At 56.6% G+C, this 15,499-nt stretch overlaps 1 protein-coding gene across 1 annotated transcript in view; it reads left to right on the forward strand.

Annotated features, from left to right (window-relative positions):
• Positions 1-14,826, forward strand: part of PREX1 (phosphatidylinositol-3,4,5-trisphosphate dependent Rac exchange factor 1) — a 176,199-nt gene extending 161,373 nt beyond the window's left edge. The window contains exons 31-40 of the mRNA XM_066387557.1: positions 178-219; positions 1,259-1,479; positions 4,641-4,740; positions 6,927-7,070; positions 7,167-7,281; positions 8,649-8,715; positions 9,754-9,926; positions 10,254-10,356; positions 10,630-10,697; positions 13,175-14,826. Coding sequence (XP_066243654.1) covers positions 178-219; positions 1,259-1,479; positions 4,641-4,740; positions 6,927-7,070; positions 7,167-7,281; positions 8,649-8,715; positions 9,754-9,926; positions 10,254-10,356; positions 10,630-10,697; positions 13,175-13,217 — 1,076 coding nt within the window. The 3' untranslated portion in view covers positions 13,218-14,826. The remainder of the gene's footprint in view (positions 1-177; positions 220-1,258; positions 1,480-4,640; positions 4,741-6,926; positions 7,071-7,166; positions 7,282-8,648; positions 8,716-9,753; positions 9,927-10,253; positions 10,357-10,629; positions 10,698-13,174) is intronic.
• The last annotated feature ends 673 nt before the right edge of the window (positions 14,827-15,499 follow it).

Consider the following 15,499-nt stretch of genomic DNA (forward strand, 5'->3'; position numbering starts at 1 on the left):
GAAGTGGGGGTTTCTGGAATGCATCCAGTGTGCAATCAGAGCTTCTTTAAAACAACTGTACGTATCCAGAGCTTCGCTGCACCGGGTTTGGAACTTGGGCTGCAGGGAACCCAGTTCTGCTCGAGTCCTGTGCTGACTCCTCTCGGCCCATCCTTTTCTCTCTCCTTCTCCTTCCAGATGGGAAGAACCAGCTGCTCCTGGCCTTGTTGAAGTGCACAGGTGAGGGCTTTGAAGCAGTGGCTGTCTGACTGGCACACGTCCAGGGGGATCCCAGAGAGGCCATCCTGGTGGCAGGTGCTCGTGGCCGCAGCCCTGGAAAGGGCTTTTCTGCTGGCCGAGGCGGATGTCCCCCCATCCCGTGGATCGGGGCCTGCACAAAGGGCGGGGGGATGTGACATTGTGGTCCTTGCACCTCCAAGACCTACTTAGACCTCCCTTGCTTCCTCCTCTTGAGATTGGGGACAAGAGTCAGGGCCCCGGAGCCAGGAGCCCTGTGTCTTACCACCTGCCAGGCCTGGGCAGATCTTGACGAGGACAGGGGACAGAGGTCTGAATACCGGGGAGGGTCTTGGCCAGTCGAGTCCTCGGCCCTGCCTGGGACTTGGTACCCAGCAGACAGTGGGGAGGAGGCACGGGCAGGCAGTGGACTGGGGATGTTGGGGGGGGGGTTCTCTGTCCCTCGCCTCTCTCCAGAAATCCTGTGCCAAGGGGCAGCTACAGTAGGATCTAGGACAGAATTGGTCACTGAAAACCAACTGGCCAGAGCCACTCATCAAAATTAATCCTGTCCAGAAAAATTGGGACCCAAAATTAGCCAGTTCTGCAAACTGTGTCAAGAGCAGGGGCAAGGAAGGGGGTAGGCAGGAAAAAGGCACACTTCTTAAAAATAGAGAAAATGGTAAACTGTATTTCTTAAAGCATGGAGCTTGACAGAAATGTTCGGCGTCATTGTCACCCAGCCAGTTAAGGTCAAGAAACCCCCTAACGGAGAAACAGCGGAGCAGGGGTTTGGGGAGAGCCTTAGGAAAACCAAAAGGCAGATGGGTCATCGGAAGAGCCGAGTTTTTCAGCAAACTGGCCTGCTTTTGGAGCATGGTTTTTGTGGGGTTGTCTTTGGTGGCTGGGATTGATTTTTTGGCAAGCTGGCCCCAGATGGTGGCCCGCTGGTGCCAGGGGGTTGGTTCTAGGTGGGGTGCTTTGGAGTTCGGGGCTGCTGCCACAGGAGCCCCTGCCCAGCGAGCTCCTCCCCACCCTCCAGACACCGAGCTGCAGCTGCGGAGGGACACCATCTTCTGCCAGGCCCTGGTGGCCGCCGTGTGCACCTTCTCTGAGCAGCTCCTGGCGGCCCTCAGCTACCGCTACAACAACAACGGCGAGTACGAGGAGAGCAGCCGGGATGCCAGCCGCAAGTGGCTGGAGCAGGTGGCGGCCACCGGCGTCCTCCTGCACTGCCAGTCCCTGCTGTCGCCGACCGCTGTGGTGAGTGAGGGGAAGAGGGTCAGGTGCCCCGGGAGCCTGGGCGGGAGAGCTCTTACTTACTCACTTGGGCTGTCACGCCCGTCATTCATTCAGCAGCTGTTTATTGAGCACATACCATGTGCCACTGTTAGAGGCCCTGGAAATCCAACTGCGGGCAAAGCACAGAGTTGTGCTCAGGGATCTTAAATCCTTGTGGGAAGAGACAGACATAAATCAGTAAAGCAAGTGATGCAGACCAGTGGTTCTCCACCAGGGAAGTTTTACCTCCCAGGGGACACTTGGCAATGTCTGGAGACATTTTAGGTTGTCACAAGGAGGGGAGGGGAGATATAGAGTATCTATATCTCTATCATTCTAAAGCATCTGAGGAATGGGCAACATTGTATCTCTAGTGTATAGAGGCCAGGGATGCTGCTAAACATCTTACAATGCACAAGATGGCCCCACCTGTTCCTCCTGCCCCCTCCTCACCCCCAGAGAATTATCTGGCCCTACATGTCAATAGTGTCGCACTGGAAAAACCTGTATATAGTGATAAGAGCTAAAGAGAAAAATTAAGCAGGGAGGGGAAAGGGAAGGGTGGAGTGGCAGCAATTGAAATTTCCATAAGGTGGCCAGTGGGGGCCTTATTAAGAAGGTGACATCTGCCTGACTAGGCGGTAGCAGAGTGGATAGAGCATTGGACTGGGATGCAGAGGACCCAGGTTCAAGACCCCGAGCTTGCCAGCTTGAGCGCGGGCTCATCTGGTTTGAGCAAAAAGCCCACCAGCTTGAACCCAAGGTCACTGGTTCCAGCAAGGGGTTACTCAGTCTGCTGAAGGCCCGCGGTCAAGGCACATATGAGAAAGCAGTCAATGAACAACTAAGGTGTTGCAACGCGCAATGAAAAACTAATAATTGATGCTTCTCATCTCTCTCTGTTCCTGTCTTTCTGTCCCTGTCTATCCCTCTCTCTGACTCACTGTCTCTGTAAAAAATAAATAAATAAATAAATAAAATTAAAAAAAAAAAAAAAAAGGTGACATCTGACCTAGGAATGGAAGGAGGGGAAGGAGTGAGCCATGACATTATTAGGAGGAGCCTTTCAGGCAGAGAGGATAGCAGGTGCAAAGGCCCTGAGGCCGTGTTAGAGAAACAACAAGATGCCCCTGTGCTGGAGCAGAATGAGCTAGCTAGGGGTGGTGAGTCTTGAGAATTGATGGGGAGGTCAGAGTGCGCGGGGTCTCCCAGGACTTTGGCCATCAGGCTGAGTGGCGTGAGCCATGGGAGGGTATTGAGCAGTGGAGGGATGGGATCTGACTTTGACACTGAAAGGATCTCTCATGCACTTGGATAGGGAAGACTGTGGGGGAAGGGGCAGAAGCTCGGAGGCCAGTGAGGAGGCTTTTGTAATAATCCAGGTTAAATTCCTCGGTACAGACAGAATCTCAGTCCTGCAGCAGCCCCGAGGCAGATTTTTTTTTTTTAAACCACATTTTAAGGATGAGAACACGGACCCAGGCAGCCAGGTTTGCACTCTAAGAGTCTGATTCTAGGCCCACTAACCCTTAGGCTGGCCTGCTTTCTCTGCACATCATCTTTATCCCTGATCCCACCGTCCCACCATCCTCAGGGCTCAGAATCAGGGCGGGTCCCTCTGCTGGTCCCCAGGGGGCAGAACCAAGGACTCATCATTTAGTGGTATGGGGGCCCAGAGCCGGTATCCCTCAGAAATGAAGCCTGCAGCATTGCTCTGAGCTGTCTGCTCCTGCACCCCGAGTGTCCAGACTGGAACTTCCCAACCTCTACAGCCCTGAGCCTCCCTAGACACTGAGCCTCTTGAGACATTTTCTCGGCAGGGCTGAAAGCCACAGGTGCCGACTGTTGGAAAAGCATGGCCTTGGTGCGCCATCTGGTGGCCAATTTTGCACACAGGCGCTTCCTGACAGGAGATGCGCTCTCACCTGTTACCTGAAAAATGCCACGTGGGTCCTGGAGCGCTCACCTTCTATTCTCAGATGAGGACCCCGAGGCCCACTGCGTTAATTCAGCAGTCACCACGATGTGCCAGGCTCTGAGCTGGGGGCTGCATGCTGTCTGGAGCTCACTTTCTCATGGGGGGAAGCAGATTGGGAGGAAGGAAGGAAGGAAGTGGGAGGAGAGATGGAAGGAGGGGAGTTATGCAGAAGACTCAGGTGATTGAGTTTCTTTAGATTTAAATGGTCAGAGAGGGCCTCTCTGAGGAGGTGACAGAGGGATGACGTTTGAGCTGAGAACTGAGTATCAAGACAGCCCGCCAGGTAAATGGTTTGAGGAAGAGTGGGCTGGGCGGAGGGAACAGCAGGTGCAAAGGTCCTGAAGAAGGCCAGTGTGGTCGTAGGGGAGCAGGCCAGGGGACTGGGGGAGGAGGTCAGAGGGCCACATCTGCAGGGCCTAGGACTTTATTCTGCAAGCAGAGGCAGGGTTTAGAGGCTTTGAGGTGAGTAATGTAAGTTGACTTGAGCTTTCCAAAGATAACATGTAGTCCTAGGGGAAGCCCGGGAGTCCGACTCTAGGCTTGGTAACCCCTCGGCTGCCCTGCTCTTTGCATCTCGTTTCTGTCCCTGGTGCCCCCTGTTCAGGGGAAAGCAGGGCATGGGAAGACCTGTGAAGAGGCTGTGTGGTCCTCCTGGAGAGACGATGGGGTCTTGTCTTGGGTGGCGAGGAGGGTTGAGGGAGGTGGATGGATCTGGGGTACGTTTTGGAGGTCAGCCCATCAGGATCTGGTGATGGGCCATGTGTAGGGTGAGGGGAGAGAGAAGTCAAGAAGAAGTCCTTCAAGCGAAAGCTCTGGGGCTTGGTGGGTGCTGGTGTGCTTTGCCGGGATGGGGCCTACTGGAGGGAGTAGGGAGAAAATAAGGACTTTTTGGGGCTTGTTAGGTTTGAGGCAGTTGAGTTGGATTACTGGGATGGTCCAGGTGAGAGAGCCACCCAGCACATTAGAGCAGAGCTGGGTTCTGAGCTTGGGACACGCAGGACAAGCAAACATGGTTTCATACCGTCCCCGGAGAGCCCAGCGCAGCACCTCACGAGCGGTGGCCCACAGCCGGTGTGTCGACTAGAGCTGAGTCACAGCATCTTGACGTGAGACCCTAGGGCAGGGGTGGCATCTGAGACTCCTCCACCCTGTCTTCCTCCTGCAGAAGGAGGAGCGGACCATGCTGGAGGACATCTGGGTGACCCTCTCGGAGCTGGACAATGTCACCTTCTCCTTTAAGCAGCTGGACGAGAACTACGTGGCCAGTGAGTGATTCCTCCCACCTCCACCATGAGAGTCGGGGTTCTGGGATGGAAGGAACTGTGGCCACTTTGTCACCAAACCAACTGCCCAAGGTTGACCTAGGACCCAGTGCTTTCAAACCCCACGCTCCCAACATACATGGAAAAAAGAAGGTCTCTTTTTGCATAAAACCCAGTTGTCTCCAAAAGCTCTTAAAAGGGAACAACAACCAGTACCCAGTTCTTACTGAAACTTCTAGAGATATCCATTACTGAGGTGAAGACTTGTTAAGATTTTCTGAGAACTTATAGCATAATTTTCTTCCTTTCTCCCTTCCTCCCACTCTTCCTTCTACCCGCCCGCCATTCATCCATCCATTCATCCATCTACTTATTCATTCATCCCTTTACCATCCCACCTACCCATCCGCTCATCCACTCATTCTCCAGCCGTCCACACACCCATAATTATGAGCATGTAACATGTGTCAGGCACAGTTGTCAGTCCTGGGGCCGCAGTGGAGAAACACGGCCACGGCTCCTGCCCTTCTCGAGCCCACGGGCTAACCCAGCGGGTCTCAGCCTTGGCTGCACTGGGATCATTTAGCTTTTCAAAGATACCGATGCCCCAGCCCGAGCCCTGGCAGGTCAGATTCACTCTGCGGGTTTGATCCTGTGCCTTGGGATTCTAGAAAAGCTTTCTAGGTGAGTTAGATGCACAGCCAGAACTGAGGAGCAGCGCTGGGGTCGAGAGCTGTGGTTCTCTGTGGGTGGTCCTGGGGCTAGCAGCGCCTGGGACCTTGTTGGAAAGGCAGACCCTCAGGCCCCACACCAGACCGGAACCTGAAACTGGAAATTGAGTCCGTAAATCTGTGTTGACAAGCCACCCAGCGACTCGGAAGCACACTGGTTTGAGAACCACTGATCTAGATCAGTGATTCTCCATTTTTACAACTTTTTTTTTTATTATCACTTCCACAAGGAGTCTGTTTGGATAGATTTTTCCTAATCGCTGCACCCCTATTAAATTTTAATACTGTGGCTATACTATATATCTGTTTATGTACCATATGTGTATCTGTGCTTTATATATAAAAAGATTAAGTTTTTTTTGGCCATCCCCTCAAGAACCAATTTTCACCTTTTTGGGGATGATATCACCATATTGAGAATGTGTGAGAGTCTAGAGGGACAATAGATTTTATTTCAGGTACCAATTGGAATTGAGGGTCAGTGGCTGCCGATCAGTAGGCTAAGTTGGACTTATGGAGAACTAGTGATTGATTAGTGATGTCTGCCAGGGGTGCTGGGTGGGGTGGTAGTGCCACGCCTGCCGTTAGCTCTTCCCTGTGGGTGTAAATAAGTGTAGGTCCTGTTTGAGGGCAGCATTTGGCAGGTGAAGGCCCTGGGCTACAGGGAGCACTGGTGAGGCTCTGAAGACAGACACTGACAACCCCCCAGCTGGGCAGAATCGGTGTCAGATCCAGGATTAAGCAGTGGGAGCTGGGACCTGTTGAAAGAGGGAGAAAGGGAGGTCAGAGGCTGCTCTTCTAAGAGTGGGAGGACCCCAGAGGGCGGGAGGGCAGGGAGGCCTAAAGCCACTGCCCTGGTAGAGGCAGGCAGATGACCCAGGATGCCACCCTGAAGGTTGGAGGCAAGGAGTTCTAAGGCTACCCCTCTGGGGTGGGGAGGACAGGGGGTCCCAGGATGCCACTGAGAACCTGCATGTCCCATGGTACTACCTTGGGGCTCAGACAGGGGAGTGTGAGGCTACCCCTCGGGTGGGGAGGACAGGGGGTCCCAGGATGCCACTGGAGACCTGCATGTCCCACGGTACTACCTTGGGGCTCAGACAGGGGAGTGTGAGGCTACCCCTCGGGTGGGGAGGACAGGGGGTCCCAGGATGCCACTGGGGACCTGCATGTCCCACGGTACTACCTTGGGGCTCAGACAGGGGAGTCTGAGGCTACCCCTCGGGTGGGGAGGACAGGGGGTCCCAGGATGCCACTGGGGACCTGCATGTCCCACGGTACTACCTTGGGGCTCAGACAGGGGAGTGTGAGGCTACCCCTCGGGTGGGGAGGACAGGGGGTCCCAGGATGCCACAGTGGAGGCCTGGAGGAAGGTCTGCAGCTGCCCTGGGGCAGGTGAGGCAGGGTCTCCCTAAGCCTTGCTGGTAACCCCCTCTGCCCCACCGTGTCCTCCCACAGACACCAATGTCTTCTACCACATTGAGGGCAGCCGGCAGGCGCTGAAGGTCATCTTCTACCTCGACAGCTACCACTTCTCCAAGCTGCCCTCCCGGCTGGAGAGCGGGGCCAACCTGAGGCTGCACACCGTGCTCTTCACGAAGGGTGAGCTGTGGGGTGCGAGGGGGGCCCGCAGGGGGTAACCAAGGGTCCGAGCACACCGGGACCCTGCCACCTGCCCTTCCTCTTCTTCCTTCACAGCCCTAGAGAATGTGGAGGGGCCGCCTTCTCCAGGCAGCCAGGCGGCAGAGGACCTGCAGCAGGAGATCAACGCCCAGTCCCTGGAGAAGGTTCAGCAGTATTACCGCAAACTCAGGTACCCGCCTGGGTTACATGTTGGGGACAGGAATCTGGACAGTACTGCAGGGACTGGGTATTAGCATGTAAGATACCAGAGAGGCCCCCAGCATGGGAGTGAGCAGAATGCCTTTCCCTGAGCACCTACTGTGTGCCAGGCCCTCTGCCTGTACATCTGCATCAGATTCTCACAACAGTCAGGGCTGGAAACCGTGCCCAAAGCCACACAGCTAGATGGTGGCCGAACTGAGCTTGGAAATGGGTCTGTTTCATTTTATGTGGGGGTGGGGACTGGTCGGATTCCTGAGCCTGTGAGGATGGGGTGCGGCCCCCCGGGGCCTTGGCCCTGCGCAGAGGAGACCCACTGAGAGAAATGGAGGGAGCAGGGGTCCCATTCATCAGGAGGAAGGCTCAGACCCAGGGAAGCAGCTCCCTCACCCCACCACTGCCCTCACCCTGGCTCTTCCTCCTCACCTTCTCCCTCCATGCAGAAGGCAGGCCAAGGGTCAGGAGACCAGAGTTCCAGGGGGTGGGTAAGGGCTTCACCATTTTGGGGCCCGGCTTTACCGTTTAGAAATGGAGGCTGATGCTTTCAGGGAAAACACCTAGCTTTGTAATTAAAACTGGCATCTCTTTGGATTGATGGATGCCATTAGTCTGCTGTGCTGGTCCGTTGAATATTTAAAATGTTGCATCTCTAATCATTCATTCATTCCTTCCTTCATTCAGCACATGTGGGCCAGGTTCTGTTCTGGGTGCTTGCTTGGCAGTCAGCAGTGACCAATAAAGCTTCCTCTTCATGGAGCGTAGATTCTAGAGCAGCAGTTTTCTGGCCCACCTCGTTTTGTCAATAAAGTTTTATTAGCACACAGTTATGTACATTGATGAATGGATTTTCTATGGTTGTTCTTGTGTGATAGTGGCTAAGCTGAGTAGGTTCTCCATAGCGACTGGCCCCCACAGCCTAAAATATTTACTGTATAGCCCTTTATAGAAAAAGTTGGCCAAGCTCTGTTCTGTAGGGGGTGATGAACAATAAACCAATGACAAAGAGCAAAGTAATGGATCCAGTGGTGAGAGTATACAGAGGACAGAGATGCAGGACAAGGGGAGAAAGCGTTGGGGGGGGTCAGGTGCTGATCTGCTGATCGGGATGGACAGTGAGAGAGAGGTGGCATTTGAGGGGTGCCTAAGAGGCCCCCTTCCCCCCCACTTCCCAGGCTGTTGGAGGAACAGCTGACTGTGGGTGTGGGAAGCTGTGCACGGCGCTCCCACTGGTTTCTTTCTGAGAGTTGTTGGAGGGCCGACGGGCTACAGCTGCAGTGGGCGGAGGCTGCATGGGCTGTGGGCATGGCAGCCCCCCAAGCCTCTCTCTTTCTTTCTTAGGGCGTTTTACCTGGAACGATCTAACCTGCCCACGGATGCCAGCACCACGGCGGTGAAGATCGACCAGGTGTGTCCACCCTTACGTCACACTATAGTAGAGCTTGGCTAGGGCTCAGGGCTCTTGGGTCAAAGTTCAGCTGTCAGGGTTCCGGGTGGCACCCTGCTAGAATCCCGGCAGAGCAGCCCTGAGACCTCGGCAGCCCCTCCTCCAGGAAGTCTCGTGGGATAACTCCCTCCCCATTCTAGGAATTCCAGCTTCCTCCCCAGCGCTTTGGAATCCCTTTGGTGACCTATTTCCCTGGTTCCCTCGCCTCCCTGTGTATCTCACCGTTTCTCTGAGGCTGGACGTGGCTGTGCAGTGTTTCTTTTGTTTGCTCATTTCAAGTTTGTTGCCAATGTTTAAAAATCGAAAGATTTCCTGTGTAGAGGAGGCTCCTAGCTTTTCTCAGAAATGCAGAGATCTGGTTGTCCAGGGCCCACGGTCCCACGTGTCACAGTTGGCTTTCCGAGGACCCGTGCTCCGGGCCTGTTGCCCATTTCCCAGGCTGAGGCGGGCTGGTTTGGAGGTACTGGCCTCGGGACTGTGAGGCTGGGGTGCTGAGAGAAGTGGGCATGGCCCTCTGGGGCTTTCTAGTCTGGCTGGCAGAATCTCCAGATGACCCAGAAAGAATGGGCAGACCAGCATTTTGTGCCTGCACAAGGCAGTTGAGGGAGCTGGGACAGACGGAGGGCTCTTCCCTGGGAGGTGCGGCTTGAGCTGGATGCGACAGGTCAGAGAGGACAGGAGAGGGCATGTCATTCAGGCTTAGTTGGGGGCTCACCTGAGCAGGTGCAGAGATGAGATCAGAAGGTTAGGCCTGAAATACATTGTGAGCACTGAGTGCCAGCTTGTGGGGCAGTGGGGAGCCACAGATGGTCCTTGAGCAGGGGTTGGGGAAGGTTAATTGGGCTGTAACTCTCTGTGAGGGGAGCCAGGGGGAGGGTGGGTGCAATAACCGAGCCGGACTGGAGGGAGTTGATGGGTGGAAGGCTGGGTGGGGGCTGCTTCCTGACTGTCCGGGTGTGTCTGTGTGTGTGTGTGTGTGCGTGTGTGTGCACCTCACAGCTGATACGGCCCATCAACGCCCTGGATGAGCTCTGCCGTCTCATGAAGTCCTTCGTCCACCCCAAGCCTAGTGCCGCGGGGAGCTTGGGTGCTGGGCTCATCCCCATCTCCTCGGAGCTCTGCTACCGCCTGGGGGCTTGCCAGATCGCCATGTGTGGCACCGGCATGCAGAGGTGAGCTGGGGCCGGGCCCTGTGGGTCCCCGAGAACCAGAGGCAGAGGGCCTGCTGTGTGACGCTCACGTGTTAGAGCGGTGCAGAGGGGGCAGTCAGAGGCTGACTGTGTGGCGTGTTGGCTGCCAAGAGGAAGAATGCTGCAGGGGGGGGGTTCCTCCAGAGGGAAGACACCTGGGGGGAGGGGGCAGCTCTTGACCCTGAGGCAGCGGCAGTCTCGGGGAGCAGAGGACATGAGGCCAAGGGCCCCAGGCCACCAGGGTTGGGGTCTCAGAGGCCTCCTGCGGTGGGGCAGGAAGTCCCTCACGTCCCCTCCCCTCCCCCACAGGAGCACCCTGAGCGTCTCCCTGGAGCAGGCGGCCATCCTGGCGCGGAGCCACGGGCTGCTACCCAAGTGCATCATGCAGGCCACGGACATCATGCGGAAGCAGGTGAGGCGTCGCCAGGCTGCAGGGCGTCCTGGCCTGCGGTTCCTGGGCTGAGGGCATGCCGGGCGCTCAGCAGGGGCAGGACGAGGGGCCTTCCGGGGACTCGGTGGTCATCAGCCCCAGATGTGGCCCTTCTCCCCACGCACACCTGGGGCCCAAGATTTCTGCTTCTGAGGTCTATTACCTACCCTTTCCCCACTGCACCCCACACGGGCTTGCTCAAGTGCCCTGAACTCTGCAGGGGCCGGTCCCAGCCTCACAGCTCTTTCTTCCCAGGGCCCCAGGGTGGAGATCCTGGCCAAGAACCTTCGGGTCAAGGATCAGATGCCCCAGGGTGCACCACGGTGAGTGCCTGTTCCTTCTCCCCGCCCCTCAGCTCCCTTCCTCTCAGCTCCCCTTCCCCCTCCTCCCCCTTCAGCTCCCCTCCCTCCTCCTCCCCCCTCCCCTCCCCTTCCTCCTCCTCCCCCTTCAGCTCCCCTCCCTCCTCCTCCCCCCTCCCCTCCCCTCCCTCCTCCTCCCCCTTCACTCCCCTCCTCCTCCTCCCCCCTCAGCTCCCCTCCCTCCTCCTCCCCCTTCAGCTCCCCTCCTTCCTCCTCCCCCCTCAGCTCCCCTCTCTCCTCCTCCTCCCCCCTCAGCTCCCCTCCCTCCTCCTCCCCCCTCAGCTCCCCTCCCTCCTCCTCCCCCCTCAGCTCCCCTCCTTCCTCCTCCCCCCTCAGCTCCCCTCCCTCCTCCTCCCCCCTCAGCTCCCCTCCCTCCTCCTCCCCCCTCAGCTCCCCTCCTTCCTCCTCCCCCCTCAGCTCCCCTCCCTCCTCCTCCCCCCTCAGCTCCCCTCCTTCCTCCTCCCCCCTCAGCTCCCCTCCCTTCTCCTCCCCCTTCACTCCCCTCCCTCCTCCTCCCCCCTCAGCTCCCCTCCCTCCTCCTCCCCCTTCAGCTCCCCTCTCTCCTCCTCCTCCCCCTTCAGCTCCCCTCTCTCCTCCTCCCCCTTCAGCTCCCCTCTCCTCCTCCTCCCCCTTCAGCTCCCCTCTCTCCTCCTCCCCCTTCAGCTCCCCTCTCTCCTCCTCCTCCCCCCTCAGCTCCCCTTCCCCCTCTTCCCCTTCAGCTCCCCTCCCTCCTCCTCCCCCTTCAGCTCCCCTCTCTCCTCCTCCCCCTTCAGCTCCCCTCTCCTCCTCCTCCCCCTTCAGCTCCCCTCTCTCCTCCTCCCCCTTCAGCTCCCCTCTCTCCTCCTCCTCCCCCCTCAGCTCCCCTTCCCCCTCTTCCCCTTCAGCTCCCCTCTCTCCTCCTCCCCCTTCAGCTCCCCTCTCCTCCTCCTCCCCCTTCAGCTCCCCTCTCTCCTCCTCCCCCTTCAGCTCCCCTCTCTCCTCCTCCTCCCCCCTCAGCTCCCCTTCCCCCTCTTCCCCTTCAGCTCCCCTCCCTCCTCCTCCCCCTTCAGCTCCCCTTCCCCCTCCTCCCCTTCACTTCCCCTCCCTCCTCCTCCCCCCTCAGCTCCCCTCCTCTCCTGGAAGACCTGGACCAGGCTGGCATCAAACTCCTGGCCTCACCTTAGGCACACCCCCCGGTAGTCATATGGGGCTTTACCTCTCATTTATGGGGACCTCACTTCAGAAGGTGACAAATACATTGAGATTTTTAGAGGCCAGAGGGCTCCCACTTTGGGAAGATGAGACAGGGCCCCCAGCAGGAACCTCGGGCAAGGATTTGGTGCAGCCCCCCCTTCTCTGCTGCCCTGCGGTTGGCCCCTCAGTCCCTCAGCTGTTTCCGGCCCCCCAGACCCCATCAGAGCTCCATGCTGATTTCAGCCTGGCTCGTGGTACCATGTGCTGCCCCCTGTCCCGGTAGTAACTCATCTTAGTCCCTCTTCTCTCTCCATCCCTGCTGGCCCAGTTTCTGTCATCTGCCGGCAATTTTTAAATAACTTGACTTGAAAGGGTTTGACTCACAGGAGGTTATGAGAGAGGTAGCGTTTCTGCATTCACCTCAGCAGCTCTCACTTAACCACAGGACGTGGTCAGAGCCAGGAAGTGGCGCTGGTGACTGCAGCAGCTCCCACGCCGGCCTTACTGTCTGTCACCAATCATTGCTTTCGGACACTATCGCCTGTTAACTTACCCCACTCCAGGCACTGTTTGAGTCTCTGTACTTATATTAACTCAATAACCCTGCGAGCAGGATACTGTTGTTATCCCCAGTTGGCAGCTGGGGCCACTGAGGCACAGAGAGGTTAAGTATCTTGTCCGAGGTCACACAGCTAGTAAGTGGCAGAGCTGGGATTCTGAACTCAGGCAGGCTAGGCCTGGGGGCCGAGCTCATAGTCGCTGCACCACCTTGCTTCTCTGGCTCGTCTCTGCCAGCACCCTTGCCTTTCTGTCCCCCATGTCGTCAGGTCTGCCTCTCCTGCCTGGAACCCCGTTAGTGGTTCCTTCCTACTTGATGACGAAACTCAGCTGACGTTAAGAGGCAGCTCTTTGTGCTGCAGGGAGAGGCCCCCAAGATTATATTAAGTGAAAAAACTTGGGGGCGACAGCGCTCTGACTAGTTGGCCACCATTAGTGAGGAAAAATGTACACCCTACCCCCCACACATGTAAACATACGCACACACGCGTCTTCACACGGACACGCAGAGCCTGCCTGTGGGGAGGGGACGGGACAGCCAGGGGGAGTGTGGGCAGCATCGGTGTTTTTCACACAGCGTTTTTGTTACTATCTACTGAGTTTTGTTTTCGGGGCATGGATTACCTGTTCAGATAAAAATTGAAGTAATATTAGTGACAGGCCCCAGCTCGCTCCGGCCTGGCCTCACCTTCGTCACCTCCACCCACCAGGCTCTACCGCCTCTGCCAGCCGCCCGTGGATGGAGACCTCTGAACACTGAGATGTGTGGTGCTTGGCCGCGTCCTTGGAGCTGGGACTTGGGAGGACACGGGGGTCATGCTGGCCCGCACCAGCCAGAGGCCTCCACTCCTGCCCGCTCCGGGACCTGCCTGGGCTTCTCCGTTGCCTCCTGCGAGGACAGGCGGTGCCCCCACGCGGACGAGCTGGCTGAGCGGCCCGGGACTGGCACGTTCTCCGTACTTCTGCCAGAAAACCGAGAGGTGCTGGGGCCCCACAGAGCTGATGGGTGCAGCCAGGGCCAGGGCTCCGGCCCCCAAGTCCCCTGGGACGTGGGAGAAGTCGCAGGCACTGCAGCTGAGGGCTGCCAGACTCCGCTCCCTGGGGACTGCTCAACCTGCACTTTTGAAACCCCTGGTTTCCGTCGAAGTCTCTACATTCCAGGTGACACGTGTCCCCGCCTCCTCACCTAGCGTCCAGCTCACGCCTAACCCTCTACTAACCTGCTTGGTGGACTCAGAAAAGCAGGCCTCTGCCAGGAAAGACAGAGGGACAGGGCACGACACCTGTTACCAGGAGGACACTCAGAAGCCACACCAGCTTCCGACAGCACCGCCATCGGAACTTGAGCCATCAGCCCTGGGCACCAGATTTGCTCTGACTTTATTTATGTGGCGTGAAATCTCTATGATTTATTTTGGAGTTTTATGTTGTTGGTGTTGTTGAGACTCCCCCCCCCCCAGATTGTGTGATTATATATTTGACATTTTAAATTTCAAAGAAAGGTATAATATTGTCTAACAGGGACCAACATCAGGTAGTATTGACAGCTTTTCCCAGTTCTACTAAAAAAAAAAAAAGAAAAGAAAAAGAAAGAGAAAAACTAAATTATTGAAAATTCAAAAAAATGTCAGTATTTTATCTTTTTACATATTAGAGCCATAATGTATCACTTACAGGTGTGAACTAGGGTGCCTCTTCCCAGCCACGCCCGGTCCCCCAGCAGCCGGTCAGTATTAGAATAAATTACATTGATCTCTCTGAATGACTGGCTATAAGGGTTTGCGAGGTAACTGGGCCGGGTCTAAGGACCGCAGGGGGTTGGACCACCCATTTGAGAAGCTGTCCCACACAGGTGTGTGTCCTGCAGGTAGGACGGCCACCTGGAAACCCTGGGTGGTGGCTTCCATAATTTATTTTTTTTGATGTGAGCTCAGAGCAGGGTGTTTGGGACCTCACAGCCAGCCAGAGAGACAGGAAGCCAACCTGCCACCTTCTGGGCACAGGGACCCACAGGAGGAGCCCTCTGCGGTTTGTCCCCTTCCAGCTCCTGTACTCCGATAAGCAGGCGGGGAAGTGTCGTGGCTGAGGCAGAAGAGGGGATGACTCTCTGCCCTTGGCTGGTGGTGAGATCAGGTGCCCCTGGGGCCATCTTCCTGAGCAATAGACTGCAAGAGGCGGGCTGCTTGTGGGACGCTGGTGACGCTGATACAACGAGGACCCGCTTCCGCCCCGTGGGGGGAACGGAGGCGGGCTCCTGCGGGCAAGGCTCCGTGCACTGGTTTACTTTAAAATGTACAGATTCTCCTCATTAAAGTCATGATAGATTTTTTTATTATTATTAAAAGTCAGTTTATAATACAAACATCTTGATCTATGATTCCTTTGGGGCCGACCTTGGTGGCATGGGGGTGGTGTGGCCAGCCTCACGATGGATGGAACGAGCTGCAGCCGGAAGACTCGCAGGCGGGCTGTTGAGCCGTGACCCCCAGTCAGCGATGTTACTCCTCTGAGCCTCAGTTTCCTCCTGTCAAATGGGGGTAATATGTATTTTCCCTCGCAGAGGAGTGGTGAGGACCACTCGGGATTTCACTGTAGGTCTGTGCCTCAGGTGTGCCAGGGAAATAATGGTCTTTATATTGTGTGTCACCTTTATCCTGATTCTGACCTCCCATTTCACTGCGATGGTGGAAAAACATGGCTATTCACCCAGCTCTTCCTGAGTGTCATGCCAGAGTTCCTGGTCTTACGTGTGCCCGGGGGTCAGAATAGGCCCGAGGGAAGTCACTCCGCCCCAACCTGCAAGCAAGGCCCATTCGGGTGTGGGCTCTGGGATCAGGGCTGGAATGGGAGTTCCAAATGCTGAACACGTGGTGGGGCTGGTTCTTGGCCAATCAGGATTCACGCTGGCACAGACGCTGCGTGCACACCTGGACCTGTTGTCTAGGTCCCGGGCTGTGAGCTGGTTCTCACCTGCCAGGCCGGGGCCATCTTGACGAAGCTGTCTGGGTCCGTCTGCCCGGCCGGGGCAATCTCAG

This window comes from Saccopteryx leptura, chromosome 5 (assembly GCF_036850995.1).
Source record: "Saccopteryx leptura isolate mSacLep1 chromosome 5, mSacLep1_pri_phased_curated, whole genome shotgun sequence".
Classification (NCBI taxonomy): Eukaryota; Metazoa; Chordata; class Mammalia; order Chiroptera; family Emballonuridae; genus Saccopteryx; species Saccopteryx leptura.